Source organism: Stegostoma tigrinum, chromosome 47 (genome assembly GCF_030684315.1).
Source record: "Stegostoma tigrinum isolate sSteTig4 chromosome 47, sSteTig4.hap1, whole genome shotgun sequence".
Classification (NCBI taxonomy): Eukaryota; Metazoa; Chordata; class Chondrichthyes; order Orectolobiformes; family Stegostomatidae; genus Stegostoma; species Stegostoma tigrinum.
Genome location: NC_081400.1, coordinates 7723270 through 7749717, shown reverse-complemented (window position 1 = coordinate 7749717; position 26448 = coordinate 7723270). Strand labels below are relative to the sequence as shown.

At 46.1% G+C, this 26448-nt stretch overlaps 1 protein-coding gene across 1 annotated transcript; it reads left to right on the top strand.

The window, feature by feature from the left end:
* Nucleotides 1–1716: 1716 nt before the first annotated feature.
* On the top strand, nt 1717–24244 carry LOC125449773 (toll-like receptor 13). Its single transcript, XM_048525663.2, has 2 exons — nt 1717–1920; nt 21160–24244. Exon 2 carries the CDS (start codon nt 21246–21248, stop codon nt 24081–24083), a length of 2838 nt encoding a protein of 945 aa, XP_048381620.2. The 5' UTR covers nt 1717–1920; nt 21160–21245; the 3' UTR covers nt 24084–24244.
* The last annotated feature ends 2204 nt before the right edge of the window (nt 24245–26448 follow it).

Here is a 26448-nt window from a genome sequence, read left to right as displayed (position 1 = left end):
CGGTCCCCAAGCCTCCACAAAACTTCTCTTTCCAGTCCTCTCACTTCCTACAGACAAAGGGGGTGTCCAAGGGTACTTGCACGGGCCCACGCTATGCCTGCCTCTTTGTAGGTTACGTGGAACAATCCCTCCTCCATACCTACACTGGCCCTAAACCCCACCTCTTCCTCCATTACATTGATGACTGTATCAGGGCCACCTCGTGCTGCCATGAGGAGCTCAAACAGTTGATCCACTTCACCAACACCTTCCACCCCAACCTCAAGTTCACCTACCTCATTTTCCTGGACCTCTCTGTCTCCATCTCAGGCAACCACTTAGAAGCCGGTATCCATTTCAAGCCCACTGACTCCCACAGCTACCTAGAATACACCGCCTCCCACACACCTTCCTACAAAAATGCCATCCCCTATTCCCAATTCCTTCGCCTCCACCGAATCTGCTCCCAGGATGAGGCACACCACTCCCATACATCTCAGATGTCCTCATTTTTCAAGGACCGCAACTCCCCCCCACCCCCCGCAATGTCAACAACGCTCTCAACCATGTATCCTGCATTTCCCACAACTCATCCCTCACACCCTATCCCCGCAATAACCACCAAAAGAGAATCCCCCTCATCCTCACATACCACCCCACCAACCTCCACATCCAATGCATCATCCTCCAACACTTCCGCCATATGCAATCCAACCCCACCAGCAAAGATATTTTTCCCTCCCCACCCTTAACGGGTTTCCGGAGGGACCACTCTCTCCGTGGCTCCCTTGTCCGCTCCAGAAGCCCCTCCAGCCCCACCACACCTGGCACCTTCCCCTGCAACTGCAGAAAGTGCTACACTTGCCCCCACACCTCGCCCCTCACCCACATCCCTGGCCCCAATAAGACTTTCCATATCAAGCAGATGTTCACCTGCTTACCTGCTAATGTGGTATATAGCATCCGCTGTTCCCCTTGTGGCTTCCTCTACATAAGGGAAACCAAGTTGAGGCTTGGGGACTGCTTTGCAGAATACCTATGCTCGGTTCACAAAAAACAACTGCACCTCCCAGTCACGAACCATTTCAACTCCCCCTCCCATTCTTCAGACGACATGTCCACCCTGGGCCTCCTGCAATGCCACAACAATGCCACCCGAAGGTTGCAGGAACAGCAACTCATATTCCGCTTGGGAACCCTGCAGCCCAACGTTATCAATGCGGACTTCACAAGCTTCAAAATCTCCCCTCCCCCACCACCTCCCAAAACCAGCCCAGCTCATCCCCGCCTCCCCAACCTGTTCTTGCTCTCACCTGTTCCCTCCTCCCATCTCAAGCCACACCGCCATGTCCTACCTACTAACCTCATCCCACCCCCTTGACCTGTCCGTCCTTCACGGACTGACCTACCCCCTCCCTAACTCCCCACCTACACTCGCCTTTACTGGCTCCACCCCCCGCCTCTTTGACCTGTCTGTCTCCTCTCCACCTATCTTGTTCTCTATCCATCTTCTATCTGCCTCCCCCGCTTTCTCTATTTATTTCAGAACCCCCTTCCCCTCCCCCATTTCTGATGAAGGGTCTAGGCGGAAACGTCAGCCTTCCTGCTCCTAAGATGCTGCTCGGCCTGCAGCTGGTTTCATCCAGGTCCACACCTTGGTATCTCCACTTAAAATGAAACTGTGATCAAACGTAAAACTGAGACTGCTGATGTTGTGTCCGTTGGATTCCACAGTTTAGATAGCACATGACCACAGCCCATCTGTATCTACTGTCATCCACCGATCTTGAGGTCAACTTTCACTCGCTGTTCCTCCTTTTTGAGATTAAACTTCCAGCGTCTAACCCACATCCTCCCTGACTGTCACTGCAGAATAACTGCACTGTCTGGATAGACATCTCGGAAGTCTCTAGACTCAACAGGGCAAAATTCGAGCCACAGGTGAGGTTGATTCTCTCTCAGTGATCAATGAACCAAAAGATAGTGTTGTGTCATTGTCATGTGTTGAAGTCAACTCTCGTAAAGGATGCAGAGGTGGTTTTCCTGGAACGGGTCTGGGGATTGGGCAGGCTTCATTTTGTGTGGTTCCGGGGCAGAAACTGGTATGGTTCTCTGCGGAGCGGTGGAAGCTCGCAGGGAAAATCGATCGAGTCATCGCAAGGGTGTGTTTTCAGTCGCATCAGTCGGGAAGAAACGGTCCCACCGGCTGCAGGGTCGGTCACCAGAGAGGACACAGATTGAGGAGAATCGGGAAAACCGGATGAGAAGCAGTTTAGGGTTTTTTCCGCTTCCTGTGATCTGAAATACAGGAAGGTTCAGCAGTAACTTTCCAACGCGGAAGCAAAGGGGGGGAAATGTACAAAGCGATTCTGATGAAGGGTCGAGGCTCGAAACGTCAGCTTTTGTGCTTCTAAGATGCTGCTCGGCCTGCTGTGTGCATCCAGCTCTACACCTTGTTATCCGGGATTTAAATTGGACGCCTCTTTCAAAGAAACACGCAGTGCTGTCGAGACGCAGCAAAGCAGTGATAATGGGAACTGCAGATGCTGGAGAATCCAAGATAACAAAGTGTAGAGCTGGATGAACACAGCAGGCCCAGCAGCATCTCAGGAGCACAAAAGCTGACGTTTCGGGCCTAGACCCTTCATCAGAAAAGGGGAAAGGGGTTCTGAAATAAATAGGGAGAGAGGGGGAGTAGGATCGAAGGTGGATAGAGGAGAAGATAGGTGGAGGGGAGACAGACAAATTAGAGAGGTGGGGATGGAGCCAGTAGAGGTGAGTGTAGTTGGGGAGGTAGGGAGAGGATAGGTCAGCCCAGGGAGCACAGACAGATCAAGGGGGTGGGATGAGGTTAGTGGGTAGGAAATGGGGGTGCGGCTTGGGGTGGGATAAGGGGATAGGTGAGAGGAAGGACAGGCTAGGGAGTTGGGGACGAGCTGGGCTGGTTTTGGGATGCAGTAGTGGGAGGGGAGATTTTTGAAGTTGTGAAATCCGCATTGGTAACATTGGGCTGCAGGGTTCCCAGGCGGAATATGAGTTGCTGTTCCTGCAACCTTCGGGTGGCATCGTTGTGGCAGTGCAGGAGGCGCAGGATGGACATGTCGTCCAAAGAATGGGAGGGGGAGTCGAAATGGTTCGCGACTGGGAGGTGCAGTTGTTTATTGCGAACCGAGCGTAGGTGTTCTGCAAAGCGGTCCCCAAGCCTCCACTTGGTTTCCCCAATGTAGAGGAAGCCACAACAGGTACAGCAGTGCCACAACAATGCCACCCAAAGGTTGCAGGAACAGCAACTCATATTCCACTTGGGAACCTTGCAGCCCAACGGTATCAATGTGGATTTCACAAGCTTCAAAATCTCCCCTCCCACTTCTGCATCCCAAAACCAGCCCAGCTCATCCCTGCCTCCCTAACCTGTTCTTCCTCTGACCTATCCCCTCCTCCCACCTCAAGCTGCACCTCCATTTCTTTCCTAATAACCTCATCCCGCACCCCCCCCCCCCCTTGACCTGTCCATCCTCCCCGGACTGAACTATTCCCTTCTTACATCCCCAACTATACTCACCTCTACAGGCTCCATCCCTGCCCCTTTAACCTGTCTGTCTCCTCTCCACCCATCTTCTCTATTCACCTTCGATCTGCCTCCCCCTCTCTCTTATTTTCCTTTGGGACAGAGAGAGTCAGACAGATGAGGCATGATTGAGATGCATGAAATTATGAGGGACATAGATAGGGAAGACAGAAAGTAACCCTTCCCCTAGGTGAAGGATCAATGATTGTGGGCATAGATTTAAAATAAGGGGCAGAAGGTTTAGAAGGGATGTGACAAACATTTTTTCACTCAGAGTTTGGTGAGAATCTGGAACTCGCTGCCTGTAAGGTTAGTACAGGCAGGAACCCTCATAGCATTTAAAAAGTATTTAAATGAATACTTACAATATTAAGGTATATAAGGCTTTGGGCAAAACGCTGAAAGATGGGATTAGAATAGTTAGGTGCTGTTTTTGACAGGTGCACCCTTGATGGGCCAAAGAGCCTAATTCTGTGTTTGCAAACCTCTATGACTGTACGACAAACAATTCATGCACCTTCATATCACTGGCCTTACTTCACAAATCAGACAGCCCACACCTCTGATACCATTTCACCAAAGGCTCAGAGATAGTAGGAATTGAAGATGCTGGAGAATCTGAGCTAACAAGCTGTAGAGTTGGATGAACACAGCAGGCCACGCAGCACCATAGGAGTAGGAGAGATGATGTTTCGGGCCTAGACCCCTGCTCCTTTGGTGCTGCTTGGCCTCTTGTGTTCATCCAGCTCTACACCTTGTTATCACCAAAGGCTCACATAGGACAAGGACAAAACCATGAACAACAGCCTTCTGACTCACTCCCCATTTTGAGTTCAGTTGCCTGGCCTCAGTCGGGCTTAGCCGCTGTGGCTCACTTTGTTTGCTGTCCCAGTGAGATGCTGACATTGTGAGCTTTTGACAACAAGAAGCCAGGCTGCATCTGACTGTAACTTCCCATGAGTTGATCAACATGGAGGTGCTTACAGTGGGTGTTTGTACATAGAAATGGCTTCGCGATGTGGGATCCAAGGGGCTGAAGATACTTGAAGAGCTTGGAGGGAGAAGACTACCCGCGATATATTTAATTTAGTTTTATTTAATTTATCATTGTCATATGTAACAAGATACCATAAAAAGTATTGTATTCCATGCTAACCAGGAAAATTATATCTGACATAAGTGCATCAGGGTAATGGAACACAATGCAATATATGCAGTTACAGCTACAGAGGAGATGCAGAGTCTGGCCATAAGTCTGATGACAGCAGGGAAGAAACTGTTCTTGAATTTTATTGGTAACAAAGTGTACAGCTGGATGAACACAGCAGGCCAAGCAGCATCTCAGGAGCACAAAAGCTGACATTTCAGGCCTAGACCCTTCATCAGAGAGGTAGTGCTCCTAAGATGCTGCTTGGCCTGCTGTGTTCAACCAGCTTCACACTTTGTTATCTCGGATTCTCCAGCATCTGCAGTTCCCACTATCTTTGAATTTTATTGGGATGTGTCTTCACACATTTGTATCTTTTGCCCGATGGAAGAGAGTATAACTGGGGTTGGAGTGTTCTTTCATTATGTTGGCAGCTTTCCTGAGGCAGTGGGAAGTGTATTTGGGTGGCACTATGGCTCAGTGGTTAGCACTGCTGCCACATAGTGCCAGACACATGGGTTTTGTTTCCAGCCTCAGGTAACTTACTGAGTGGAGTTTGCATGTTCTCGCTGTACCTGTGTGGGTTTCCCCCAGGTGCCCTGGTTTCCTCCCAGAAATGTGCATATTTCTTGGAGCCCATATCGCGAAGCCATTTCTATGTACAAACACCCACTGTAAGCACCTCCATGTTGATCAACTCATTGGAAGTTAGTCAGATGCAGCCTGGCTTCTTGTTGTCAAAAGCTCACAATGTCAGCATCTCACTGGGACAGCAAACAAAGCGAGCCACAGTGGCTAAGCCTGACTGTGATCAGGCAACTGAACTCAAAATAGGGAGCGAGTCAGAAGGCTGTCATTTGTGGTTTTGTCCTTGTCCTATGTGGATTGGCTATGCTAAATTGCCCATAGTATACAAGGATATGCAGACTAGGTGAGTTAGCCATGGGAAATGTGGCATTATGAGGATAGGGTGGGTAGCTGGATCCAGGTGGGATGCACTCAGTGCAAAACTGATGGGTTGAATGCCCTGTTTCTGCACTGTAGGAATTCTGTGCATACAACTCGCATATGTTTGAGGACATATGTGGTTCTAGCTTTTGTCTAGGATTACATAAGCACCCATGCACATCATTCCTGAGGGCTGGGACATGACATGTTAAAGAATGTAATCAGCTTCTCACCATGAAAAGCTGATATGCCTGAAAGGTTCCAAGAACTTATGAGCAAAACTTTAATTGCTCCCCCACCACCACCACCACCCCTCCCCCCATCCCCCCACACACTCCTGGACAAAAAGCTGAATTTTTAATAATTTCCCTTTGTCTGTCCTTCCAAAATCTTCGGCTGTGTCTGGAAAACTCTGCCCCAGAGCATTTTGTCCCCTTGACAACATCACACAGAGAGTGGTGGGTGTGTGGAACACGCTGCTGGCAGTGGTAGTGGAGTCAGATACTTTATAGACTTTTAAACAACTCTTGGATAGGCACATGGAGGATAGTATAATGTAGGGTGTGCAGGGTAGAATGATCTTAGTGGGATAACAGGTCGGCACAACATTGTGGGCCGAAGTGCCTGTATTGTGCTGTACTGTTCTATGTTTTTATGTTTTGAGAAGAGATTAGTTTAATTTGGCATCATGTCCAGCACACTATCATGGGCTGAAGGGCACATTCCTGTGCTGTACTGTTCTATGTTTTACATTCTATACTTCCTGTAAGATATCAGTTGTCTGATTTTCCACTGGCTTTTCAAATAGAGGAGGCAGCACTCCCACCTGTCATCCATCTCCACTCTATCCAGGCCCTTCAGTGTTATGTAAGTTTTAATGAGATCCCCCCCTCATCCTTCTAAACTCCACTGAATACAGACCCAGAGTCTGTAGCCATAAGAATTATATCTAACCTTTTCTTAAAAACATTCAGTGTTTTGGCCTCAAATGCTTTCTGTAGCAGAGAAATCCAAGGCCCAACACTCTCTGAGTGAAGAAATTTCTTGTTAATCTCAGTCCTAATGGCCTACCCATCAATCTTAAATGATGACTGCTGGTTCTACATACTGTTCTATATTGTATGTTGTATGTTCTACGTGGACAAACAAACCAGGAACAAGAGCAGACTGAGATAACACAGTGTAGAGTTGGATGAACACAGCAGGCCAAGTAGCATCAGAGGAGCAGGGAGGCTGACGTTTTGGGCCTAGACCCTTCTTCAGAAAATCTGAGCAGACTGCTCAGGGCTTCAAAACTGCACTGCTATTCAATAAGATCATGGCTGATTCTGGACTCTCTGGTCATCAGGAACATCCATCCTGTGTTTCCCCTTTCTATTCCCATCAGAATTTGAAAGGCCTCTCTGAGATTCCACCTCATTCTTATAAACTCCAGTGAATATAATCCTAACTAATCCAGCCTGTCTTCATACATCAGTCCTGCCATCCCAGGAATCACTGGTAAACCTTTGCTGCACTCCCTCCATAGCCAGAACACCCTTCCTCAGGTAAGTGAACTGAAACTGCACTCACGTCTCACCAAGGCCGTGCACAATTACAGAAAGGCAGCCCTGCTCCTGTACTCAAATCTTCTCGCTGTGAAGGCCAACTTAGCATTCTGCTCTGCCTGCTGAACTTGCAATGCTTACTTTCAACAACTGATGTATGAGGTCATGTAGGTATTATCACACTTCCCCTTTTTCCAATCTAGCACCATTAGGTTAGTAATCTTCCTTCCTGTTTTTGCTACCAAAGTGGATAACTCACAGTTGTCCACTTTATTCTCCATCTACCAAGCCCACTCATTCAACTTGCAGATTACACTGCAATATCTCTGCATCCTTCTCTCAGTTCACCCTCCTACCCAGCTTTGTGTCATCCGCAAACCTGGAGATATTACATATAATTCTGTCATCTAAAGCATTACTATATATTGTGAATAGCTGGGGTCTAAGCACTGAGCCCTGCAGCTCCTCACTAACCACTGCCTGCCACTTGGAGACCCATTTGTTCCCATACTTCATTTCTGTCCACCAACCGCTTCTTTACCCATGTCAGTACATGATCCCCAATCACACACACTTTAATTTTATGTCCCAATTTTTTTTTTCAATTCACTCATGAGATGTGGGTGTTGCTGGCTGGGCCAGCATTTATCGCTCGACCCTGTTTGCCCTTGAGAAGGTGGTGGTGAGCTGGCTTCTTGAAACACTGCAGGCCATGTGCAGTGGGTAGATCCATATTGTTCTTAGGGAGGGAGTTCCAGTATTACTACCCAGCAAATACAAAGGAACATCGGATGTTTTTCCAAGAGAGAATGATGTGTACCTCACTTGCTATGGCTGGTGTTCCCATGTGTTTGGTACCTTTGGCCTACTAGATGGAAGTGGTCATGGGTTTGGAAGGTGCAATAAATTTCTGCAGTGCAGCTTGTAAATAGCACACACTGCTGCTACTGAGGCGGAGTGACTACATATTTGTTGATGTGATGCCATCAAGTCATCTGCTTTATCCTGGATGGTATCAATCTTCCTGAGTGTTGTCGAGATTGTACTCATCCAGGCTAATGGGGAGTATTCTATCACATTCCTGATTTGTCCCTTGTCAATGGTGGACAAGCTTTCAGGAGTCATGAGATGAGTTATTCATTGCAGTATTTCTAGCCTGTGACTTGTTGTTGTAGCCATTTGTATTTATGACTTGTGCAGTTATGTTTCTGGTTAACAGGATGTTGATAGTGGGCAATTCAGTTGATGATAACGTTATTGGATATCAAGGGGGTAGTGGTAGATTATCGCTTATTGGAAATGGTCATTTGTGTGGCACGAACATTACTTGTTACTTTTCACCCCAAGCCAGGATATTATCCATATCTTGCTGCATATATGTGAGATCTTAAAGAAAACCTTCTGAAAGTCCAAGTAAACTACATCCACTGGCTCTCCCTTATCAACTCTATGAATTACATCCTCAAAAAATTTCAGTAGATTTGTCTAGCATGATTTCCCTCTTGTAAATCTTGCTTACTGTGTCCAATCATCTCACTGTTTTCCAAGTGTTCTACTATTAAATCTTTCAGCATGAATTCTAGCATTTTCCACGCTACTGATATCAGGCTAACTGATCTGTAATTCCCTATTTTCTCTCCACCTCCTTTGTTGAAAAGTGGAGTTTTCAACTTGTGAAGGACAAAATTACCTTTTGAATTTAAGTGAACCCCAAGACCTATACCTCAGAAAATGTAGCATAAACAATCTGTTTCTAATTTACAACTTAAAACATAGAATGGTACAGCACAGAAACGGGCTAGTCAATCAAAGAGTCATAGCGTCATACAGCACAGAAACAGGCCCTTCAGTCCAACCAGTCTATGCTGACCATAATCCCAAACTAATCTAGCCCCACCTGCCTGCGCTTGGCCCATCTTCCTCCAAACATTCCTTACTCATGTACTTATCCAAATATCTTTTAAACATTGTAACTGTACCCACGTCTACCACTTCCTCTGGAAGTTCATTCCACGCATGAACTACTCTCTAAAAAAATTGCCACTCATGACTTTTCTAAGTCTTTTCCCCCCTCACCTTAAAAATATGCCCCCAAGTCTTGAATTTCCCCACTCTGGGGAAAAGACACCTGCCATTCACCTAGATAACAAAGTGTGAAGCTGGATGAACACAGCAGGCCAAGCAGCATCTCAGGAGCACAAAAGCTGACGTTTCGGGCCTAGACCCTTCATCAGAGATGATTTTATAAACATCTACAAGGTCATCTCTCAATCTCCTATGCTCCAGTGAAAAAAGTCCCAGCCTATCCTAATAATTCAAACCCTCCATTCCTAGCAACGTCCTGGTAAATCTCTTCTGAACCTTTTCATATAACAGGGCAACCAGAACTGGATACAGTACTCCAGAAGAGGCCTCACCAATGTCCCGTACAACTTCAACATAACATCCCAACTATTATACTCAAAGGTATGAGCAATGAATGCAAGCATGCTAAATGTTTTCTTAACCAACCTATCTGTATGTGATGCAAACTTCAAACAATTATGTGCCTGAACCATTAGGTCTCTCTATTCTATAATACTACCCAACACCCTACTTTTAATTGTAGTCTTACCCTTTGTTTGTTTGCAACACCTCACATTTATCCAAATTAAAATCCATCAGCCACTCTTCAGCCCCCTGACCTAATTGATCAAGATCTCTTTCTAATCCTGGATAACCTTCTTCACTGTCCACTATACCAACAGTTTTGGTGTCATCCACAAGCTTTCTATCCATTCCTTCTATATTCTCATCTAAATAATTTGTATAAATGACAAACAAAAGTGGACCCAGGACTGATCTCTGTGGAACATAGCTGCTCACAGGCCCCAGTCTGAAAAGCAACCCTCCACTGTCACTCTCTGTCTCCTGCCATCAAGCCAATTTTGTATCCAGTTGGAAAGGTCACCCTGCATCCAATGTGATCGAACTTTACAAAATTACTCTACTATGTGGAACCTTGTCAAAGGGTTTACTAAAATCCAAGCAAGTAATGTCTATCATTCTGTCCTCATCAATTTCATCAACCTTTGAGCCTGCTCCCCCATTTAACTGGATCATGGATGATCATCCAACTCAGTCCCCTGTTCCCATTTTCTCTCCATACTCTTTGATTCCTTTGGCCCTAAGAACTATATCCAACTCCATCTTGAAAATATTCCACATTTTGGCCTCAACTGCTTTGTGCAGCAGAGAATTCCACAGATGACAAATGATTTGATGTAAGATTTTTGTTGTCACATATATCCAGGGAGATAAGGTAAAAGGAGTTTTGTCGCCACAATCCAGTGCCATTTCAAGTTACAACAGAATTAAAAGAAAGGACTTAAATAAGGTTCATCTTCATCAACCGGTGTCCCAAACACAGTTCCACGGCTTCTGCAATTTCTCTGCAAGGTCGGCCTCAAAGAGCTCCCATTCCAGACACAACAATGACGACACTGATGCCCCAGGACATCTGGGCTTCTAATGCTGCCACTGTCGCATCAACACTGCCAAGTGTCCTTGCTCAGAGCCAGCGGAATTCAGGAATCCCCTCTGCGGGCCTACTGAAGCCAGGAGTCCTGGTTCCAAGACTACCAAAGGCAGGAGTCCCTGCTTCGGGCCTACTGAAGCCATGAGTCCTTGCTCTGTCTATACTTCAAGCCTACCGAAGGCAGGAATCCCTGCTCTAAGCCTACCGAGGTCAGGAGTCCCCACTCCGGACCGATGCCACTGTAATCAATGACCTGTCACCATTTTCAAAATTCCCTGCTCCAGGCCAACTGAAGCAAGGACTTGCGACTCGAGCACTGACACTGCCTCAGTCAATGACCTGACACTGCTGTCAAGAATTCCCACTTCTCGCCTACCACAGCCTGGTGTCCCCACTCTGCCATTGCTGCAGTCAAAGCCTGGCCACCACCGTCAAGAGTCCAGGCTGCAGGCCTACTGAAGCTGGTAGTTCCCACTCCAAGCACTGCTACCTCTACAACTTCCCCATGACATCAGGAAGATGAAAAGAAGAGAAAAGAAGAATAGGAGAGAGAAAAGGATGCAGCTGGCGTGGAGCATTCGCCATCCTTGGGGCAATGACATTTCTCCTCATCTCAGTCCTCCCCCTTATCCGAAAACTATGACCCCCTGGTTCTGAACTCCCTTGGTCATTGGGAACATCCTTCCTGCCTAGAGATAGTAGGAACTACAGATGTTGGAGAATCTGAGATAACAAGTTGTAGAGCTGGACGAACACAGCAGGCCAAGCAGCATCACAGGAGTAGGAAAGCTGACATTTCAGGCCCAAAACATCAGCTTTCCTGCTCCTGTGATGCTGCTTGGTTTGGTGTGTTCATCCAGCTCTACACCTTGCTATCTCTCATCCTTCCTGCCTAATCCTGTTAGAATTTGATAAGTTACTATGGTATCCCTTCCACATTCTTCTGAATTCCAGTAAATACAGATCCAGTCTCTCTCCACACAGCAGTTGTGCTATTCCAAGAATCCATTTAGAAATTGTACACATCTAGAAGTTGTACACATCTGGTACCTTTTTGGGTGGTCTACATTCGTCAGTCACCATTCTTGCTCTCAAGGGTTGTACTTTTTTGAGCTCAATAAAAACCAAGATATCACTAGCTACAATACCCTACAACTAAGAGCATTTGCAATGGTCAGACTGGCTGAGAGGGCAAATACTGATCAAATGCAATATAATGTGGATAATGTAAGGTAATTCATTTTGGTCACAAAAACAGGAAGGCAGATTATTATCTGAATGGTGGCAATTCAGCAAAAGGTGAGCTGCACCAAGACCAGGATGTCATGGAGTAGTTGTTGAAGGTTGGCATGCAGGTGCAGCAGGCGGTGGGGAAAGCTAATGGCATCTTGGCCTTCATAGTGAGAGGATTTGAGTATCAGAGTAGGATGTATTTATACAGGGCCTTGAGTATTGTGTGCAATTTTGGTCTCATAGTCTGAGGAAGGACATTCTTGCTATTGAGGGAGACCAGCAAAGGTTCACTGATTCCCAGGATGGCAGAACTGACATATGGGGAAAGGCTGGATGGGCTTGCAAAGGCATCTGGATGGGTATATGAACAGCAAGTGTTTAGAGGTATAAGGGCCAAATGCTGGCAAATGAGACTAGATTAATTCAGGATATCTGTTTGGCATGGATGAGTTGGACTGCAGGTCTGTTTCTGAGTTGTCCAGCCCCAACACCCGTCCTTATATGTGTAACATCCCCAGCTCCTGAACTCCTTCCTGTAACTGTAATGTCCGCCCATCTATGTCTCTTTGTAGGGTGGCATTGTAGCTCAGTAGTCAACACTGTTGTTTCACAGTGCCCGGGACCCAAGTTCAATTCCTGCAACTGTTTGTGTGAAATTTGCATATTCTCCCCGTGTCTGTGCGGGTTTGCTCTGGTTTTCTCCCACAGTCCAGAGATGTACAGGTTAGGTGGCTTGGCCGTTCTGAATTGCCCTTAGTGTCCTGAGATGTGCAGGCTAGGTGAATTAGCCATAGGAAGTGTAGAGTTACAGGGATACAGTGGCTCTGGGTGGGCTGCTGTTTGGAGGGTTGGTGTGGATTTGATGGGCCAAATAGCCTGCTTCCACACTGTAGGAATTCTATGATGTCTGTACCCTCTACACCTCTCCCTATCTCTGTAAACTCCTACATACCTACTATCCCACATGTGCCTAGCAATGGTGCAGATTATTAATTTCAAAGCCCAAATGTCTGTCATTGTCCATAGGTTACAAAGGGACATTGACAGGATTAAGAGCTGGACTGAGAAGTGGCAGATGGAGTTTAACCCTGAAAAGTGTGAGGTGATTCATTTTGGAAGGACAAACTTGAAAGCAGAATACAGGGTTAACGGAAAGATTCTTGGCAGTGTGGAGGAGCAGAGGGGACTTGGGGTTCAAGTCCATAGTTCCCTGAAAATGGCCACCCAGATGGATAGAGTTGTTAAGAAGGCGTACGGCGCATTAACCTTCATTAATAGAGGGATTGAGGTCAAGAGCCGTGATGTTAGGCTCCAGCTATACAAAAGCCTGGTTCGGCCACATGTGGAGTGTTGTGTCCAGTTCTGGCTGCCTCATTACAGGGAAGATGCAGAAAAGAGGAGATTTACTAGGATGTTGCCTGGAATGGAGGGAAGGTCTTATGAGGAAAAGTTGAAAGAGCTTGGGCTTTTCTCTTCAGAATGACAAAGGATGAGAAGTGACTTGATAAAGGTGCACAAAATGATCAGAGGTATAGAGTGGACAGTCAGAGGCATTTTCCTAGGGTGGGAGGTAGCTATTTCGAGGGGGCATAGTTTTAAAGTGAGTGGAGGTAGATATAAGAGAGACATTAGAGGTAGGTTCTTTACTCAGAGTGTGGTTGGAGCATGGAATGCATTGCCAGAGAGGGTAGTGGAGCCAGCCTCATTAGGGGCATTTAAATGGCTATCAGATAGGCATATGGATAATAGTATAAGGATTGGAGGTTAGATAGACCTTAGGGTTAGGGTAAAAGTTCAGCACAACATCGTGGGCCAAAGGGCCTGCACTGTGCTGTACTGTTCTGTGTTCCATGTTCTATGCTTAATCTCTGTAACCTGCCACATCCTTCCCCCTCTACACTTACCGCTGCCTCAGGAAAGCAGCACATAACCAAAGACCCCTTCCACCCTGGTTATACTCTCTTTCATCGGGCAGGAGATACAGAAGTTTGAAAACAGATTCAAGAACAGCTTCTTCCCTGCTGTTGTCAGGCTTACTCTTAAACATCAGGGTTGATCGTTCCCTGCACCTTCTCTGTAGCTGGAACACTGCATTTTGGATTCTGTTCAATTACCCTGATGTACTTATGTAAGATATGATTTGTCTGGTTAACATGGAATAAACGCTTTTCACTGTATCTGATTACATTTGACAATAATAAATCAAACCAAACCTCCGTAGCCTCATCAAGCCTCATCACTGCTCCTTATTTCTGTAACCTTCTCCAGTATCTACACCCTTCCCTATTCCTGTAACCTCCTGTGAATCTTATGCCTTTCCCTGTCTCTGTAACCTCCTGCAGCTTCTACTTCCATCCGCATCTCTGTAGCCTCCTCCAACCCCAAAGCCCTCAAATCCCTGTAATCACACTCCAGCCCTATACCCCTCCCTATCCCTGCAATGTCCTCTAGCCCTTACATCTCTCCCATCTCTCTGTAACCTCCACTCATTTGAGATTGATACAGACCTTAGTGGTGAGAAGGGAATAGTGCAATTAATTTGGGAATAGATACAGGGTTATGGGGCAGACAGCAGGGAAATGGGATTAGTATGGGCATTTATGCAGGGTCCTGACCCAAATGTTTATTTCGTCACTAGCCAGAGGCCAGAGAAACTAAAGGGCAGCTAATGTGGTTCTACTTTTCAAGAAGTGGAGTGTGGTAGAGTTGGACCAGAGAACTCACATCAGTGGTAGGGGAAATATTGGAGAATATTCTGAGGGAGAGGATTAATCTCCACTTAGAAAGGCAGGGTTTGAACAGGGATGGCTAGCATTGCTTTGTCAGAGGGAGGTCACATCTGACAAATCTGGTTGAAATTTTCAAGGAGGCGACCAGGTGTTCAGATGAGGGTAGTGCAGTTTATGTAGTTTATATGGATTTCAGTAAGGCTGTTGACATCCATAAGGGATACCGATAAAGAAGGAAAAAGCGCATGATATCCAGGATAACTTGGCAAGATAGATCCTAAATTCACCAAGTGATGGGAGACAGATGGTGGTGGTAGAAGGCTGTTTGTGTGACTGGAGTTTGGTATACAGTGGCATTCTACAGGAGTTCAGTACTGGGTCCCTTATTGTTTATGATTTGAAACGAAATAGGTGAGAATGTTGCGGGGGGGCAGTGATGAAAAAGTTCGTGGATGATTGATCAGTTGATTGACAGTGAGGAGAAAAGGTCTTTGGTTACAGCAGGATATAGATGGATTGGTCATGAGGGACATAGATAAGAGGAATGGCAGGTGTCTTTTTCCGAGCGTGGGGGATTTCAAGACTAGGGGGCATAATTTTAAGAAGAGAGAGAAAAGATTTAAGAAAAACATGAGGTGCATTTTTTTTATTACACACAGAGTCGTTTGTGTGTGGAATTAACTTCCAGAGAAAATGATGGATACAGGTACAGTAACAACATTTATAAAACATTCAGATAACGACATGAATAGCCAATGTTTGGAGGGATATCAGACAATCACAGGCTGGTGGAACTAGTTCAGTTTGTCATTAGGGTCGGTATGGATTGGTTGGACCAAAGGGTCTGTTTCCATGCTATATGACTCTATGACGATCAGGTGTGTGTTAAAGACTGTTTAGGTCAGCTCTTTAGAGCAACAAATTCTTCAACTAAAAGTGAACAAAGCTATTTTAGAACTAGTAATGTCAAATATAACACTGTAGGATTCAGGGTCAGGGAATCTGTTAGAGCAGTGAGAAGAAATGTCATTTTTTAAAACGTAGAATCCCCACAGCATGGAAACAAGCCTTTCAGCCCAACATGTCCACACCAACCGTCCAAAGGTCATCCTGGTCGGACCCATCCCAACCCTGTAACCCTGCATTTACCATGGCTAATGCACCTAATCTGTGCATCACTGAACACTATTGGCAATTTAGCATGGCCAATCCACTTAACTTGCACAGCTTTGGACTGTGAGAGAAAACTAGTGTACCCAGTGGAAACCCACACACACACAGTTGCCTGAGGCTGAAAGCAAACTCAGGTCCCTTGTGTTGTGAGGCCGCAGTGCTGGCTACTGAGCCACTGTGCTGCCTAGCTCAGGAGACTCTTCACTTAAAGCGATATGGGTAAAACGTAAAAGCCATAAAGGAATAATCACATTGCTGGGAGTGTACTATATACCCCTACCATTCCAAAAGAAATAGAAATGCAGATATGTCGGCAAATTTCAGGGAAGTGTAAATGAACTAGGACAGTGATAATAGGGGATTTCAACTTTCCAGCTTAACAGTGGCAGTTACAGTGGGAGAAAGTAAGAACTGCTGACGCTGCAGTCAGAGATAACATAGTGTGGGGCTGGAGGAACACTGCAGGCCAGGCAGCATCAGAGGAGCAGGAAAGTTGATGTTTCGGGTCAGGACCCTTCTTCAGAAATGGGTGAGGGAGAAGGGAGCTCAGAAATAAATAGGGAGGAGGAACTGGGGCTGGGGAAGGTAGGTGGGATGGTGACAGGTGAGTGCAGATATGGGGTGTTGGGTATTGGTCAGTGAGATGGGAGGAGCGGATAGGTGGAAGAAAAGATGGACAGGTTATATAAGGTCAAGGAGGTGAGGGTGACAGGGAGGGTTGGTCATGGGATGAGGCTGGAGCTGGGGAGATTTTGAAACTGGTAAAGTCCATATTTAGGCCATTGGGTTGTAGGCTCCTGAGGCAGAATATGAGGTGCTGCTCCTCCAGTTTCCGGGTGGCATCATTGTGACACTGGAGGAGGCCCACGATGGACATGTCATCCATAGAGTGAGACGGAGAGGTGAAATGATTCGGACTGGAAGGGGCTGTCCTTTGTCGCGTACAGAGCAAAGCAGTCTCTGAGCCTCCACTTGGTCTCACTGATGTAGAGGACGCCACATCAGGAACAGTGGATTCAACAGAACACATTGACAGCTGTGCAGGTGGACCTCTGTCTGATGCAAAAGTTTTGTTTGGTGCCTTGAATGGAAGTGAGAGAGGAGGTGTAGGGGCAGGTGTAGCACTTCCTACAGTTGCAGGGAAAGGTGCCGGTGGTGGTGGGGCTAGTGGGGAAAGTGGAGTGGACGAGGGAGTCGTAGAGAGCATGGTCCCTACAAAAGGCAGATAGGGGTGACGAGGGAAATGTATCTTTGGTTGTGGGGTAGGATTGCAGGTGGTGGAAGTGGTGTATTGGATGAGAATGATATATTGGATATTACAATGTGAAAGGTTTAGAGGGAGCAGAGTTCTTAAAATGCATGCAGGAGAGCTTTTTAAGCCAGTAATTAGAAGACATTACAAGCGAGGGTGCCGGTCTGGAAATCATTTTCGGGAACAAAGCTGAGCAAGTGGTTGAATTATCGATGTGGCAGTAGTTTGCAGACAGCAGTCACAACTCTGTTAAATTCAGATTGTCATGGAAAAAGACAAGGATGGGCCTGAAATGAAACTTCTCAGCTGGCTGACTTTAATAAGATCAGATATGATTTGGCCAATGTGGATTAGTAACAGATACTTTCAGGTAAATCTCTCTCAGAACAGTGGGATGCATTCAAGAAAGAAACAGCACAGGGCCAACAAGTTGCAATAAAGAGAAAGGATGCAACCATCAAATCCTGTGAAATGTGGATATTGAGGGATATACAGCATTGGATAAAGAGAAAAGAGAGGTTTCCACAGATACTGAGGGCTCAAAACAGCAAAAGTCCGACAGCACCATAGAAAGCATTCCATCTGGATGTATCACAGCTTGGTATGGCAACAGCTCTGCCCAGGACCATAAGAAACTATAGAGAGTTTTGAACATAGCCCAGACCATCAGGGAAACCAAACCTCCATTCATTGACTCCATCTATATTTCCTGCTGCCTCAGAGAAGCAGCCAACAGAATCAAAGATCCTACACTCCGCAGTTATAGTCGCATGGGGTCAGAGGTGAGCTTGCAAGATGGATAAAAAAAACTGGCTCAGTCATCGAAGACAGAGGGTAGCAGTGGAAGCGTGTGTTTCTGAATGGAGGGCTGTGACTAGTGGTGTTCCTCAGGAATCAGTATTGGGACCTTTGTTGTTTGTAATATATATAAATGATTTGGAGGAAAATACAACTAGTCTGATTAGTAAGTTTGCAGATGACACAAAGGTTGGTGGAATTGCAGATAGTGATGAGGACCGTCAATGAATGCAGCTGGATATAGGTCAGTTGGTGACTTTGGCAGTGAGGTGGCAGATGGAATTTAATCTGAAAAAATGTGAGGCAATATTTTGGAAGATCTAATCCAGATGGAAAATATACAGTAAATGGCAGAAGCCTTAAGGGTACTGACAGGCAGAGGGATCTGGGTGTACAGGTACACAGGTCACTGAAAGTGGCAACGCAGGTGGCGAAAGTAGTCAACAAGGCATACGGCATAAATCAGGAATAAAAACAGAAGTTGCTGGAAAAGCTTGACAGGTCTGACAGCATCTGTGGAGAAAAAAATCAGAGTTAACATTTCAGGTCAGAACTGAGGAAGTGTCACCAGAACTGAAACATTAACTCTGAATTTCTACTCCACAGATGCTGCCAGACCTGTAAAGCTTTTCCAGCAACTTCTGTTTTTGTTGTTGTTGTGCTTTTTTTTAACCATAATGTTGCCTGGTATGGAGGGCATTAGCTATGAGGAGAGTTTGGAGAAACTTGTGTTGTTCTCACTGGAATGATAGAGGTTGAGGGGGTGCCTGATAGAGGTCTACAAGATTATGAAGGACATGGACAGAGTGGACAGTCAGAAACTTTTTCCCTAGAGGGCATAAGTTTAAGGTGCAAGCGGCAATGTTTAAACGTGATGTACGAGGCAAGTTTTTTTTACACAGAGGGTGGTGGGTGCCTGGAACTCACTGCCAGGGGAGGTAGTGGAAGCAGATATGAAAGTGACTTTTAAAGGGTGTCTTGACAAATACGTGAACAAGATGGGAATAGAGAGATACGGTCCCCGAAAGGGTAGGATGTTTAGTTGTGATGGGCAGCATGTCGGTGCAGGCTTTGAGGACTGAAGGGCCTGTTCCTGTGCTGTAATTTTCTTTGTTCTTTGCTCTTTGTTCTTATACTCTCTTCCACCCTCTTCTGTCAGACAGAAGACACAAAATCTTAAACACACATACCAACAGATTCAAAAACAACTTCTTCCTCGCTGTTATTAGATTTTTCAATAGACTTCTCAAATTTTAAATTTAATGTTGACCTTGCTCTTTGTGCACCTTCTCTGCGTCTGTAATATTGTATTCCTTGTTCTATTCTATTACCCTCATGCACATTGTATGGTACAATCAGACTGTACTGCACGCATAATAAAACTTTTCACTGTACCTAGATACATGTGACAAAAATAAATCAAATCCAATCAGTATGGAATGTGCAAGAGGGAACTTAAAAAGATTAGGAGAGCTATAAAGGGGCATGAAAGGCAACTGACAGGCAAAATATAGGTAAATCCTAAGTACAGTACCTTAAGGCTAAAAGGTTAATGAGGGAAAGAGTCCAGCCCATTAAAAACCATAGCAGTGAGTTGTCTATGGAGTCAAAGCATGCAGGTAGGGTTTTAAATGAATACTTTGTATTGGTGTTCACTAGTGAGAGGGATGACTAGCATATAGAAATTAGGGAGGAGGTCTGTGATTCAGTTGAAGAAATTAGCAAAGACAGAAAGGAGGTTCTAAGAGGCCTGGAAGGCTTTAAAATAGGTAAATCTCCAGGGCCAGATGAAATATCTCCCAGGCTGTTGAGTGAGACAAGGGAGGAAATAGCAGAGCACTTGCAAAAATTTCCACTTCCTCTGCACCAATAGGAGAGATGCTGGGGAGCTGGAGGATGCCTAATGCGGTACCATTTTCAAGAAGAGGGTAAAGGATAAATCAGGAAACGATGGGCCGGGGTAGGGGATCCAGAACTTGGCGTTATAGGTTTTAGGTGAGAGGGGAAAGATTTAAAAGAGACCTAAAGGACAACTTTTTCACGCAGTGTATGGAATGAGCTGCAAGAGGAAGTGGTGGAGGCTGGTACAATTACAACATTTAAAAGGCATGAATAGGAAGGGTTTAGAGGGATATGGACCAAATGCTGGCAAAAGAGACTAGATTAATTGAGGATATCTGATCGAGTTGGACAGAAGTGCCTGTTTCCATGCTCTGATTGTTCAAAACTCTGATTGGAAAGGATATTTTATTGCAACACAAAGACTCACAAGGATGAACCATCCAGAGAGGGCTACAGTAGTGAAGGGTGGTAGCAAATCAAAAGCCAAGGCACACTGCAATGCAGAGGTTTGAGCAAATTCTAACTATAGCGAAGGATGTGCTCATATCTGAGCAAACGTTCATCCAAGAATTGGGCCTTTTCCACTTCACGGTGAAGAGGAAGGAGACTTGAATGAACCAAGTTGTGACCAAGTAGAACGGCAGGTAATGACTTAATGTGTAAGGGCTCTGAGAGAGTGAGGAGTTTGAAATGCTATGAGCAGGGATGACTGGCTAGATGGTGCAAGCAATAGAATAATTGTCTAGGCTCAACGCGAGCTAGTCTCTGTACCTACTTTATGTTGTTTCCAGGATTGAATTTCAAATTGCTCATCCGGGAAGATGAAGGTGTGACAGGGAGTGCGGGGTTGCGGGGAGGGGAAGTGGTTGGTGGTGGTGGTGGAGGAGGTGGTGGAGGATAGTGCAATGACTGAAGGCAAAGGATGAAATGGGAGGACAAATGGTTGGCAGGGGGGGGGTTGCGGTGAAAGGACTTTCTAATGGGCAAGTCAAAACGACAATAATGGGGGACTCAATGGAAGTAAACGACAAGGAGGTGGAAAGGATTAGACGGGGTGGGATTGGAGGTTTTGAGTGTGTGCGTGAGACAGAGAGAGATAGAGGCTGCTTGAAATGAGGGGTACGTAAAAGGGCCATGACTGGGCCTGACAGATGACCTGCAGCATGGGCTAGGATCAGTGTGAGAACAGGTTTTGGGTCTGTGGGGGAGGGCCCCAAGCTGGTACTGCTGACATGAAGGAAGTAGACGGATGTCCCTTCCTCTCTGTCAGGAAAGATGAACCAAGGCATTCAGAGAGGGATTTTTAGAGACCAGCTAATAGTCTGACAGAGAAGGAAGTCAGAAATATGAAACAGGATAGTTTAGAGCATTGGAGAGCTGGTTAATTTTTACTAAACCAACAACATAAACTATCTCTGATTTACAGGTTAGTGGGAGAGGGATGGAACACTGTATACCTGCAGCACTTGTCTGCTGAACAACAGGACTCACTGTCAGAAGAAGGCAGCCAAGATGGCACGATTGAGTGTGGACTGGCCACAGCTGTTCTGTGCCCTGTCCTGCATTGCACTGGCACCCCTGGTGCCTGGCTACAGTTTCAGGAACTGCATCCAGAATGCCAACCACAACGGCTCCTTCCAGTGCGTCCATCGGTTCTTGACGCAAGTCTCCAGCGCTGTGTTTGACCTGCCGCCTCACACCATTCACGTCAACATCTCCCACAACCTGCTGACCCAGCTGCCAGTGGGTAGCTTCAGCGGCATACCCAGCTTGCTTAGCCTGCGGCTAGACTACAATCAGATCAAGCATGTTGAAGGCAGCGCCTTCAATAACCTCAGCGAACTGCTGGTCCTCAACCTCTCCTACAACAAGATCTCCCAGCTGACACCGTCGGACTTCCTAGGATTGGAGAACCTGTGTCAACTGCTGGTTGACCACAACTGCCTAGCCACAATCCAGCCTGATGCCTTCACGACACCAAGGAGCCTGCAAACACTTGATATGAGCTTCAACCAGCTCAGGAACTTTTCTGAAGTGGTCAGCTCAATCACTGCCCTCCGCAAGTTGACCTTCCTGGATCTAAGCACCAACCATTTGGAGTCCCTCCAACATTCTGCTCCTCTGCCACCTTCCCTGAAGTTCTTCTACCTCTGCAACAACTTGCTCAAAGCCTTAGACTGCCAACGAGATTTCCTTAACCGCAATTTCACCCTGGACCTGTCTGATAACAAAATCTCTCAGTTTTCCAAAGTTGACCTGAGGAAGGTTGCCTGGTTGATCCTCAAGAACAACCCCTTGGACATCTCAGAGTTTCTCAGATTCAGGGATGTGGACCCTCAGAGGGTTGAATACTCTGGATTACGCCTGCACAGCCAATTTGCCAACCTGTGCCAACACCTGGGTAATGGGACGATGGAGCATCTGTTCTTACAGCACAATCAGATCTCACTCCGTAATCTAAAGTCCATGAGTAAATGCCCAGCCATCAAGGCCTGGGATCTATCGCACAATTATCTAATACGTGATGACTGCCTGGATTTTGTACCTCAGAAGGAGCAAGTTAGATCTTTTATCTTAGAGCACAACAGGATCCAAATGCTACCTTCCTGCTCCACGGGTGGGAACGGAGTCATCAAGTTCCCCAAACTGACCTACTTGTCCTATCGCTACAACCGGATTTTGGCCATTGCCAGTCACGCCTTCTCTCACACAGCCCACGTTCAGACCCTTCTGTTGAACATCAACAACATCGCTGTCATCAACAAGACTGCTTTTGCCAATCTCAGTGACTTGCTGACACTCCGACTTGACAACAACCTTATCACAGACATATACCAGGAGACCTTCCATGAGCTCACAAGCCTCCGGATTCTCAATCTGAGGAACAACAGGATCTCCATCATCTTCAGAAATGTCTTTGTAAACCTCAGCAGCTTGAATATCTTGGACTTGGGGGGCAACAAGATTCGGAGCCTCACCAACCTCTCATTCAGTGGACTGCACAACCTGACAAAGCTCTACCTGGACAGAAACTACATAACTCACATCAGCAGAGAGATCTTTGGTGACCTTGTATCTTTGAAGGTGTTGGACCTGGACAAAAACCGAATCAGATACAACAGCGGCCTGACTGAAAAATCTCCTTTCATCAACCTGACCAAACTCAACATCCTCAAGCTACAGGCCCAACAACCCTACGGCATTAACATTATCCCTCCCAAGTTTTTCAAAGGCCTCTTTTCTCTACAGGCCCTGTACCTGGGAGAGAACAAGATGTCACTGTCCAGGTATGAGTTTGAGGATTTGATCAACCTGAAGACCCTGTCCATGCCTGATACATGCAATGGTATCCACAGTCTAAACCCGGGAGTCTTCCAGAACCTCCAGCATCTGGAGAGGCTCGACCTTGAAAATGTCGGCCTCCAGTTCATGTCTGTTGATATCGTCGGGAGCCTTTGCAACCTCAGGACATTGGTCCTGGGCAAAAACGCCATTCAGACAGTAAACAGCACTGTCCTGGAGCACCTGCCTTCCCTCAGCTATCTGGATTTGAGGAAGAACCCATTCCCTTGCATCTGCAGCAACAGTTGGTTTCAAAACTGGTCCCTTTACAACCCCAGGGTCCAAGTTGTCTATTTTTACAACCAGACCTGTGCAAACCAGCAGACTGAATACCTGTACAGTTTCGACGCGCGGGTCTGTTACTTGGACATTGGGCATCTTATGTTTGAAATAATCTTACCATTCTTGTTCTTGTTCACCTTTGCCCCTATCATCTATGGCAAAGGATACTGGCACCTTAAGTATGGGCTGTACATTTTCCGCTCCTGGCTGAATGACTACAGGGGAAGAGAAGAGAGCCAGCAGTGCTACAGATACGATGCTTTCATCTCCTATAATTCCAAGGATGAAGGGTGGGTCTTACAAGAGCTGGTACCCAACCTGGAAACCGAAGGTTCTCAATGTTTCAAACTCTGCCTCCACCACAGAGACTTCGAACTGGGCAAGTACATCATCGACAACATTGTGGACAGCATCTACCAGAGCAGGAAGACCGTCTGTGTTATGAGCCGCAGCTACCTGGAAAGCGAGTGGTGCTCCATGGAGCTTGAGTTGGCCAGCTACAGGCTCTTTCATGAACTCAAAGACGTTGTCATCCTTATCTTCCTGGAGAAGATTCCGGAAGCCGAACTCTCCACCTATCACAAGATGAGGAAAGTGATGAAGAAGAAGACCTACATCCAGTGGCCGACAGATGTGGAAGCTCAAAAGCTCTTCTGGATCAAAGTGAGGGAAGCGATCAAAGGCTCCAGTCGAGCCAAAGACAGCGGCCCTGAGGTTGACAGCTAAACCTCAAAGTTTCCAAACCTCCTGCTGTTCTCTACCCAATACATCATCCTCACCCAGCAACCTTCACTAACTGTCTCTCCTTGCCATTACTGTGGTTCGGACCAAGATAAGCTGAAGCTGTGTTCAAAAAACAGAATAAACTCCGTGCATTAAACATCCAAGATCTGCACTGGCAGCTGTTTGTTGCATTTCTATCTAACCTTGCATCCTGGCCCAGAAATCGGAATGTTATCATTATCCCATCCCCTCTGGCAATCAGACCCGGAAGTACAGGGGCACGATGGAATTCAGCAGGAGCTTCAAAATAAGCAGAAACAATGCTGGAGAAACTCAGCAAAGCTGGCAGCATCTATGGGGAGAGAAACAAAGTTAACATTTCAAGTTCGCAATGACTCTCCTTCATTACAATTCTCTGCAAATGTAGCATCTTAACCCACCCACCCTCATTACCCTAGCCAAATTGATGTTCTGAAGACCAGCCATACCAGACTCAAAACATTAACTCTGTTTCTCTCTCCACAGATGTGCTGAGATTCGCCAACACACTGTGTTAGCTTCAGATTTCTAGAAGCTGCAGTATTTTGAGTTTATTCAGCAGGAGGTCCCCACCTGTAACTGCAAGCTGCCTTGGGATCTCCTGGGATGAGAAATAGATCCTGATTTTTTTTTTCTTTAAATTCATTTTTCCACAGGACACTTTGTTGCCCATCCCAATTTACCCTTTAGATTAAGGGCCATTGCACATTGCAGTTAAGAGTCAATCCTATCCCTGTGAGTCTGCAGTCACACCCAGACTAGGGATGGCAGACTTCTTCCCAAACTTAACAACTTCACCCTTCTCCACATTATATTCAATCTGCCACATTTCACAGAATCGCTGAAGTCAGAGTCATAGAGCTGTGCAGCACAGGAACAGGCACTTCGATCCAACTCAACTGTACTGGCTAGATGTCCGAAATTAATTGTAACTGTATCAGCCTCCACCACTTTCTCTGGCAGCTCATTCCATACATGCACGACCCTCTGCATGTAAAGGTTGCCCCTTAGTCCTTTTAAACCTTTCCCCTTTCACCTTAAACCTATGCCCCCTAGTTTTGGACTCCCCTACCCTGGGGAAAAGACCTTGACTATTCACCCAATCCATGCCCTTTTATCAACTTCTATAAGGCCACCCTTCAGCCTCCAGGGAAAATAGCCCCAGGGTCTTCAGCCTCTCCCTATAGTTCAAACCTTCTAAACCTGACAACATCCTTGTAAACATTGTCTGAACTCTTTCAAATTTCACATCTTTCCTAAAGCAGGCAGGCCCGAATTGACACTGTCCTCTAAATGAAGTCTGATAATCTTCCTGTACAGCGACATCATAATGTCCATCATAATGCTCTGACCGATGAAGGCAAGTGTGTCACATGCCTTCTTCACCACCCTGTCTACATGTGACGCCACTTTCAATGAACAATGTACCTGCACCTCTAGGTCCCACTCCCAGAGCTCTACCTTTAACTGTATACGCCCTGCCTTGCTTTGCCATACCAAAATTATCTGAATTAAACTCCATCTGCCATTCTTCAGCCCACTGGTCCAATTGATCAAGACCCTCTTGTACTCTTAAGCTTCTTCACTGCCCAATATACCATCAATTTTGGTGCCATCTACAAACTTCCTAACTATGCCTCCTATATTCTCATCCAAATCATTTAGTATAAATGATGAACAACAGTGGACCCAGCTCTGATCCTGAAGGCACTACCACTCTCTGTCTCCTACCATTAAACCAATTTAACACCCAATTGGCTAGCTTTCCCCGGATCCCATGTGATTTAAACTTACTAACCAGTCAAACATGCTTTCTGTATGACAAAGTTTCTCCCCACATCACTCTTTGCCTTGTCTGCACTTCACATTCATTTGTGCCCCTCTCGTTCTTGTTCCCTTTACCAGAAGGAACAGCTTCTCCCTGTCTACTCTATATAACCCATGCTCATGATTTTGAAAACCTCGATCAGATCTCCCTCCCAGCCCCCTGCTCTCCAAGGAGAATAGCCCCAGTCTCTCCAGTCTATCCTTATAGTTTCTCATTCCTGGAACTGTTCTTGTAAATTGCTTCTATCTCTCTCTGATGCTTTCACATCTTTCCTGCAGTGAGACACACATTACTGTACACAATGCTCCAGCTGGGGTCAAACAAGTGTCTTGTACAAGTTTAACATCACCTCCTTACTCTTATACTCTGTGCCCCTATTAATAAAGCTGAGGATCTGCCTGTTTATTAACTGCTCTGTCTATCTACCCTGCCACATTTGTATACATACATACCCAGGTCCCACTGCTCCTGCACCCCCTTTAGAATTGCACCCTCTATTTT